The 9601-nt window shown below is 33.9% G+C and overlaps 1 protein-coding gene across 1 annotated transcript; it reads left to right on the top strand.

Moving 5' to 3' along the window:
- The first annotated feature begins 4488 nt into the window (after positions 1-4488).
- LOC18104023 (zinc finger protein GAI-ASSOCIATED FACTOR 1) lies at positions 4489-8088 on the top strand. The gene is made up of 3 exons (XM_024583993.2): positions 4489-4969; positions 5983-6379; positions 6895-8088. The coding sequence occupies exons 1-3, from the start codon at positions 4801-4803 to the stop codon at positions 7850-7852; spliced, it is 1524 nt and encodes a 507-aa protein (XP_024439761.1). The 5' UTR covers positions 4489-4800; the 3' UTR covers positions 7853-8088.
- Positions 8089-9601: the final 1513 nt, after the last annotated feature.

Below are 9601 nucleotides of genomic sequence, written 5' to 3'. Positions count from 1 at the left end.
ATTTGAATAAACATAATTAAAAATTGAGGAGCATATATGGAGACTGAGCCTGACCATCATGGAGGCAAGAAATCTGGGAATCTTTTATTATTATTATTATTATTATTATTTAGCTGCCAATTACGATGATTTTATTTCCTCTCTCCCCCTTTGTTTTTTTTTTCTTTCTAATTGCTTTTGAATCATCAAGCTTTTGAAATATTGACTACGATGTTGGATGCAAGAGAGTGTATTGAATGCAAGAACAATATTAAATCAATGGCGAAGAAAAAGACGTGTATAGTAATTTAAGTAATGAAAATGAATAAATTTGTAAACAAATGATCTAGACAAGGTGGAAATGGCACGCAACACTAACTATCATGTATAAAAGTATAGTCTATAATAATTGGTGCCTGCAGACTATATGCTATGTTAAAATTTAGATATATTTATTTTATTGGGAAATCTAGAGATATTTTATTTTGTTGAAAGCTTGAATCACCCAGTAATTAATAAACTTTTATGTGAGGAAAAGATAACGAAACCTGAACGTGTTATTAAACTCAGATTTGATCATGGGTCAATCTACAATCCAATTGACCCAGTTAAAACATAAATAAAATGTAATTTGATTTTTTTTTTTAAATCAAAACAGAAATGTTGGAACAATATCATTTTAAAATATTGATATAATTAATTTATCATTAACTTATCATCTAGATCATGAACCCGGTCATGATATTTTATAACTATATATGAATGAGGCCATACACAAAAATTAAGGTGCAAGCTAGCTGAGTACGATCATTGAATGTTGAATCCAACTATATTAATTAATAGTGTTCTAAAAAAGTGAGTATCACCTTATGTCCAAAAGGGACAGCTACAGCCAAAAGCTGATTCTACAAGTTGTTGTCCCAAATGAATTTGTCCAAAGAATAGCTAGAGCTAGAGAAATTGTTGCTGTCTGTGGAGGACTGATCCTAGCATTTCTTAAATAGTGGATGACGGTGATCCTGCCTGAAAACTATGTATTAAATTGAAATTAAACGCTCAGCTATACCATTTTAGCCTTGGATTTTTCTGCTTCTTGATGCTTCCATATATATATATATATATATTCATGCATGTAATGTTGCTAGGTTATTATCGATGGAGCCTATGAATATTCCTTCAAAGTACTCACCTGCTCGATTAATTAAATCAAGCTCTCAAGGCTTCTTTAATATTTATCATCTCTTTCTCAACCGCCCATTGCATATTAATAATCCATAATCTATCCTCTTTTTGGAGTTCTTTTTATCTTTTTCTCAACTGCCCTTCACGAAATTTCCTTGCAGCAATTCTTGGGGATCGAGTTAGCTCGATGCTTGTGTTCTTGACTAATTGAGTCTTCGGATGTGTTTTTACGGGTCTAATTATCTTTTGAATTCAACTTATGATTTTATTTTGTTTTTTTTTTATATATCTACATTGATAGATATACTTTTACTTGAGAAACTAAAAATCCCACTTGGTTAATTAAGAAAACAAATATGAAAAAGATCAAATTCACTAACTTTTTTTTTTAAAAGTACTTTTCATGTGAATCAAGTTGGGTTTAAGTTTGGATTTTTCATATGAAAGTGTTAATTTTTTTATTAGTTTAAATAATATAGAACAAATTAGAATTCATATCTAATTCGTTTTTTTTTCCAAGTAATTTTTATGTAAATCAAGTTTCGTGAATGATGAATCAAGTCGGATTTAAGTTCGGAGATTTCTTACTTGAAGGTGTTAATTTTTTATATTCATGAAAGAACCTAAAAATACAAAATCAAGTTGAGTTGATTTCCCAACATTTCCTTGCGAAATTAAATTTCCTACCATGTCAACACCACAATATTGCTTGTAGATATAGACACATACCAACCAATATTCCTCATGTTTACAATACCAAATAGTCAGCCATGCACAAGTCCCATCACCATGCACATTGCTTTAATTTGTTACGTACAATAATACTCCAGGTTAAAACCGAGAGATGAAGGAGGGTTAAAAATAGTTACTGTTCTTCTGCCGCAGGCTGCACAAAAGGAAGCCATTGTAGAGTCCAAGAGGCAAGGCAACTGTAATTTATGACCAGCTAGCTAGTTTCAGATCTGCATATGCACGCATCAGTACTGCAAACAATATTCAACACAGAGCCTAGCCATAGGATGGTGACTAAACATTGTTTGAATGAGACTGGGTTATTTCTATATATGTTTACCCATATATATATATATATATATATATATATATATATATATATATATATATATATATATATATATATATTTAACCCTTGATTTTCTGTATTTTTTTTCCACGATCGAATAACATTCCTTCCATGCAAAACTCGATCTCTCTCTTTTATATAAATTTCTAGTGTATGTATGCATGTAATATATGTATCTTACTTGTCCTGATTATGATTTTAATTTTACCATAGACAAAACTCTCTCTCTCTCTCTCTCTCTCTCTCTCTCTCTCTCTCTCTCTCTCTCATGCATACACAATGACACATATTTACATCACTAAACTCAAGAGATAACATTAATAAATTAAACTAGTTAAATCTAAATAAGTTGCAACTAGCTTAAGGATAATATTTAGATTTAGTTCAGGGATTAACTAAAAAAAATCTTGTCATAAGGTCACCGAGTCAACTGAAAATTATTAAATTAAATTGAAGCAATTATTTTTATTAAAATAGTATCATTAATTTTTAAAAAATATTAGGGTTAACTAGTTAAATTTAATAAAATCAACTAGGTTGCTAAAATTTTAGTAATTAAATTTTAAATTATGAGTTTTTTAAACTAATTAATTCATCGATCGGATGAATCTAGGGTAATATATAGCTATGAAGTTTAAGTTCACGCACGAATCAAAATCTCACAATATTTTGGAAGCAAAACCATTAATCATCATCATCATCATCATCATCGTGGAGGTTCGTTATCAAAATACTTTCCCTGCAAGCATTATTAATTATAGTAATTTTGATGACTTTTTAATAAACACCCTTTCTCTCTCTCTCTAATTAATAAAATCTCCCTTAATTAATTACCCGTCTGAATTTCCAAGCCATATGAGGCACGTCTCACCATCCCATCATCCTCTTGATAAAGACATTTTCTTGGACAAAATTTACCCTTACTTTTGCAAGAAACATCATCTAAGTACCCATGCACGTGAAGAAGGAGAATTTTTTGAATCGTTGTTGGGTCCTTTTCGAGAAGGATTTTGATCAGTGCCTATTGCCCACCCGTGACGGACGAGGCTACTTTGGTGATTTCACTGCTCTTGGCGGCTACTTCCATAGTGGCTTTTCTGTTGTTTTTAATGCATGGAGTGGCATTTTCGGAACAAAATTACTTTCAGAGAAATATCAACACAAGCAGACAAGGTTTCAATCGGAAGCCGTAATGATGTCCAAAAATAAATTAGTTAGGGGGACATGGACACCTCAAAATACCTTAATTGCCCCCGAGATTGATAAGAATTTCAGAAACTAATTAATCTCTGATTATACAATATAAGCAGTTTTTTTTTTTATATTAACGTTTAATATGTTTAAATTGGTTTTTAATCTCAGGTCATATATATTTTGCATGTTAAAATTAATTTTGATCACGTTTCGAGCATATGATCTATATATATTCAAACTAATATATTAATAAAATATATTTCTCATAACCTTTCTGTGAATTCAAATTTAAAATAATATAGCATAAAATAGACATTTTTAGCACTTATCAGTATCTAAATGTTACATAATTAAATAGCCTTTTTTGAATCATGGAATTCTATTTTTTAATAAATAAATAAAAACATTACGTGCGGTTTCGAAAAATTGGAAGAATTGCATTTCCCTCTTTTAAGTTTATTTTTAATGGATTTTTAAGTAGTTTGATTCGTATTTAGACTATTTTATTTCACATAAAATTTATTTTTTGTAAAATATTTTAGAATTAAACTTAACATGGTAATATGCATGAGAAATACAAACTTAAAATACTTCTTACCATGTTGATTATTCTGAATAATTAAGTACATTAAAACTTTAATTGCACTCATTGCGTTAAATCTATCTAGCTATCCATTCCTTTCATTTGTCACTTTATATAAGTTTGATATAAATCTATTTATGAAACATGGTATTATAATATAAAGAATTAAAAAAAAATCCACTCACATATCTAATTAAGAAATTAAAATAAAATTCCATTCACATATCTAATTAAGAAATTAAAAAAAAAAAAGCTTCAAGGAATAGATATTTGTCCCATAGTATACTCATCCATCGAGGAAGAATAGTAGCTAGAAAAGAATAATATTTCTGTGGATGTGTTTGACTTGATCTTGTATATAAGATTTAAATCTTGAAAGCAAGGGCAATACCTTAATACTCAACAAAACCAGGGGCAAGAGAAATAGTATTTCAAAAAAAAATATTAATATATATTTATAAGATGCCTCCAAAGATGACCTGATCCTTCTTATGTTCTCTCCTAGTGACAAAGGCTGATCACTATCTCTTCTTTTTTACCAGAAATGAAGGAGAATTTCCTGGTTTTTGTCTTCCTCTAAGTTACAAACAAATCCCCAACTTCCATGTTTTTGTTTTTGTTTTGTTTTAAGCGCTAAACAACACATCTTCTACCTAAACAAGGAAGTTGTAAGAGAGAAAGAAAACAAGAAAGTTTGGTGAGCAAAAGAGAAAGAAAGACAAAAAGGGTTAAATCTTCAATAAAAATCCTACTACTTCTTATCGTATTTCTCTCCACTTCAATGTCAAATACCACAGGTGATGGCACTGGCAGCTTCTCTTCTGGGGGTACTGGTGGAGATGAAGTTCACTTGAACTCAAGTGCTGCTGCTGCTGCTGCTAACAGCAATGGCTCCACAATCACTCAACAACCTCCGCTCAAGAGGAAAAGAAATCTCCCAGGAAATCCAGGTGTGTATTCACCTCAACCATATATTATTTCCTTGAAGTAGTTAGAGATGATTAATTTAAAGAAGATAATATGTTTTGTTTCTTGATTTTGAATCTCTTAGTTTTAACTTTGTTCTTGGTTAACTTTTGCTGTCTTGTACTATAGCAGTCTTGATGATCTGATGAGTTCTCAGAGCATTGGAGACTTGTTGTTGTTGTTTTTTGTTGTTTTTGTACTATATATGAGATTGTTTTTTATAGTTCATAGCTACTTTTTATTTATCTTTTTGGATGATAACAAAAAGGGAAACTGAGTGGCTTATTGCAGATTCAGCTCCTCACAAGAGATCCACACAAAAAATGGTCTTTTCCCTTTCTTTTTAGGTTTTCTTTATTGGTTTTTTCTTATCTTGGTGGTGGGGAGAGAGGGTTTTTTTTATGGCTATTTGGCTTACAAAAAAATGGAGAATTATTGGTGTGTATAAGTGGTTGATGGGGTTCAATTATTGGCTAGGATCTCAATCATTGCATTGGACTGTTGGTTTGCCTAGCTACCTCCCTTTCCTGTCTTGTTTATTTTTAACTGTTTCAGACAAGGGCAAGCATATATTCCTTCATGGAATATCTTTGGTTTCATCACTCTTTATCTCACTTGGTTTTGCTGCACTCATGTTTCTTGCAGTTAATTTCTCATGTTTTATGATTGTCTTATCTGTAATGTTGTCCAAGAATCAAGAATCTAACCAAAAAATACATAGGTTAATCATCGTATGCAGTGTGCCAAGAAACCTGCTAGCTCCCCTTTTTGTGCCTGTTAGGATTGGATTAACCATAGCACTAGTGAAAAACACGATATGAGCAATAATTATGCTTAAGTTAATTCAATTAGTTTGTTGAAAATACTATCCTTCTTCTAATTGTTCATTTGGTAAAAATATTTTCATCAAGAACTTGGAGTATATATCCGAAGGAAATTCATGTAAAATTGGCCTAACAGTTTTTTTTTTTTTTTTCAAACATGAAATATGCGGCAGATCCCAGTGCTGAAGTTATTGCTCTATCACCAAACACTCTTATGGCTACAAATCGATTTGTATGTGAGATTTGCAACAAAGGATTCCAAAGGGACCAGAATCTTCAATTGCATCGGCGAGGCCATAATCTACCATGGAAGCTAAAGCAAAGAACAACTGCTGAAATCCGAAAAAGGGTTTATGTTTGTCCAGAACCTTCATGTGTCCATCACAATCCGGCTCGAGCATTAGGCGATCTTACAGGGATTAAGAAGCATTTTTGTCGAAAACATGGAGAAAAGAAGTGGAAATGCGATAAATGCTCAAAGAAATATGCAGTGCAGTCGGATTGGAAAGCTCATGTAAAGACTTGTGGCACTAAGGAATACAAATGTGATTGTGGCACCATATTCTCCAGGTTTATAAACTTTGCATTGATCACTAATTCCTTACTTAATCTTAATTAATTGCCAAAATAACGAATTAGTCAGAGACTCATACACCAGTACTTACCTGTGCATGAATAATTAAGGATTACAACATTGGTTAATTAATGGTCTCTTGGTTTAGCACATTGATTGGTCATCATATGGGTCCACATTGTTTTATATATGAATTTAGTTGCTATGGCTTGACAACACTCCTAGCTTTGCTTGAAGTCTTTGTTTGACTATATATATGCAATTATGAAATCATTATTTCACCCTAAAGTCTTAATCATACCTTAAATTAAGCTCTCGTTCGGCTTAATTATTTATCATAAATGTAGTTGCCATGATCGTATTAATATATTTAAAAGACTAATTCAATATTTGCATGACCATAGAGTCTCTCTCGCACAGCAATTAATTTCATATGTAAAAATACTTGGTTTCTTTTTTAGTACTGATAGCGAGGCTTGACTTAATAGGGTCTGGTTGTTTTACCATGCAGGAGGGATAGTTTCATTACTCATAGGGCTTTCTGCGATGCCCTAGCTGAAGAAAATACCAAAGCAAATCAAGGATTGATGCCCAACATGGAACCAAACTTACAAGGCCAAGTCTCCAACCTCATACCCTCCATGGCCATCAACAATAATCCAAACCAATCCACCATGATGTCTAGTTTTAACCATCTAGACGCTAAGAACCCACTGTCATTACCTCAAGAACTCATGCCGACACCACCTAAACCCTCATCGGGAAGCATGTTTTCAAATGGCACCACGGGCCTTTTTGGTGGTTCAAGAAGCATGTCACCATCCCTTCAGTTGAATGCAAATTCATCAACAATCTTTGAAGGAAACGGCCTTCATAATTTATCTGGCTCGGCATCAATGTCAGCGACAGCATTGTTGCAAAAAGCAGCTCAGATGGGTGCGACTGCAAGTAGTAATAATGTGAGCTCTCCCATGATGCAAAAGAGCTTTGTCACAAGCATGGCACCCCCAACTTTTGGTACAATGCATACCCAAAATGACCAATCTCATGTGATAGGTGGTGACGATGGATATGCTAACCAGTTTTTCAGTGCGAATGGTGGGGTTGAGAACTCAGTATTGAATGACATGGGGATTTTCAGTGCAGTTTTAGATCAAAACAATTCATTATTTAAGACTATGGAGCATGCTAGTAGCAACAATGAGAATGTTTTTCAAGGTGCAAATTCAAATCCTGGTTTAAGTAGTCCAACAAGTGGAGCTAATCCAAGTGGTTTATCAAGATTTAGTACTGGGGATGTAATGACTGTTGATTTCTTGGGGTTGGGAGGATCTAGACAAAGGAATCTGCATCAACAGCATAATCATCAAGAAATGGAGTTTACTAGAGGAATTAGTCATCCAAGAATGCAAGGGCTGAACCACTTTGAGCAAGCAACAGCACTAAAGAAACCCATGTGGGATGTTTGAAAAAGAATATACAAAATTTCTTTTTCTCCTACAGGCTACATCTAGGTACTACTTGTAATGATTTCTATCTTCACTTCTTTAATTAGCTCTCTCTCTCTCTCTCTTCAAGTTACTGCTTCAAGCAAGGGAAGAACCTCAAGTGTTTCGCTAAAGAGCAAGCAAGGTGTTGAGGATTTTTGGCCCAACATTAGCAACTTTGATATGAGTAGAAGATCAAATAGATTTTCTTTCCAAAACTCTTATTTATCCTGTGAATTCTGTAGGTTACTGAAATTAATGCCTGGCCTAATTATTATATTTATACTCTAAACATTATTATATTAACAAGGTATAGTAGGTAGGTGCTCCTAACAAAAATAGATATGAATTGGTCTAATCATGGACGTCTAGCTAGAAGAATAAGAAAATTTTTGTTCGGTTCTGAAAATTGAGCTGTAGACACCCACTAATATATTGGCCTCTGAAATCCCCAATTACCTGTTCATCACATTTTCATATACACATTCTTTTTTGGATTTAGGAATCACAGAGTCAAAAGTGTAGAATTTGTTTATTTTTAGCCATTAGATTTGAAACTCAAGCTGTTAGCAAGAAAAAAAAATGAAATCCAATGGCTAAAAAAACTATAGATGTGTATATAAAAAGGTGGTGATTTTAGTCAAATCCTCGAAGGTAAGGCATCCAATCCAATTGGATAGTTGAAAAGGTCAGCAGAACTGGAGTGGGAGCCCAGATCAACTTTTAGACCATCAAATATTCAAATTAAGGGAGCCCACAAAAGGGTTTCAGCTTTTTTCCATGACCAGAAGAGGTATACTTTATGCATGGACCAGCGCGCCACCACAGGTCCATACTCCATAGCATTTTCCACACATCAGAGGCTGGACCGGGAAATTTGTATGGCTCTGGAGTATTTCCTTGTAAGCATGTAAAATGGAAACCACCAAAAATTTGATGGCATCATCACTGTCAACGGGCAAGTCCTCCTTCGTCTCCCACTCTCTCCAAGCCTCAACTTGCACTACTCCCAATCAAACAATACCTGGTACGTCCAAAAAGGTGATGGGAACAACCTTAAAAGTTAATGAGCTAGCTACGGTGCTGCACAGCTGGAAAAGCATAGACAATGGCATTGGAGCGTTACTTTCTAGCATGCAAAAAGATCTCCATCCTCAAGATTTACATGACTCGAACATCTGGGGATAGGAAAGAGAGTGTTTTCGAGGGGTGCCTAGGCCTCCAGCCAATTTACACCTTTGGCATTGACATCTCAGAGGCCGCTACTAGTTGGTGTTGGTTCAGCTTCTCTGGTAGCAGTTCGTGCAAATTTTGGTGGGATTACAAGTTTTCTTCTCGGATCATCATTGCCGCAAAGTGGTCGAACTCTTGCTTTGCTTTATCAATTGGAGGGTATAACCGATGGATCGAAAAAAATGAAGGATTTGGTTGGGAGGTTCTGTTATATGAATTTATCACTGAAGCTTTTTTGTTTAACATGATTTCTCGCTTACCTGTAAGATTGATGTGTTCTTCTAACACTATGAATGATTTTTTTAACGTAATTCATATACCCAGAAACTTAGGTTGGAGATCAAAGGCTACTTTATCGAGCAGCTGAGGAAACGAGAATATGAGAGAGATCATTTGATCCACCTCCACTGATTAGTGGGAAATCTGGTGATTGTCAGCGCAAGAATGTGAATGAACCGGTTGGGCCCCCAGGTTCATGAGGTGAAGTCAATGTTAGTG

This window comes from Populus trichocarpa, chromosome 13, assembly GCF_000002775.5.
Source record: "Populus trichocarpa isolate Nisqually-1 chromosome 13, P.trichocarpa_v4.1, whole genome shotgun sequence".
NCBI lineage: Eukaryota > Viridiplantae > Streptophyta > Magnoliopsida > Malpighiales > Salicaceae > Populus > Populus trichocarpa.
The sequence above is the reverse complement of the archived record's forward strand: the minus strand, read 5'-3'. Positions and strand labels throughout refer to the sequence as shown.

What these genes read in the sequence shown, in the direction of transcription:
- LOC18104023 (XM_024583993.2), top strand. Translation starts at nt 4,801, where the DNA reads ATGTCAAATACCACAGGTGATGGCACTGGCAGCTTCTCTTCTGGGGGT. An exon ending in AAATCTCCCAGGAAATCCAG is followed by an intron (nt 4,970 to 5,982) that starts GTGTGTATTCAC and finishes AATATGCGGCAG; the next exon opens with ATCCCAGTGCTGAAGTTATT. An exon ending in TGTGGCACCATATTCTCCAG is followed by an intron (nt 6,380 to 6,894) that starts GTTTATAAACTT and finishes TTTACCATGCAG; the next exon opens with GAGGGATAGTTTCATTACTC.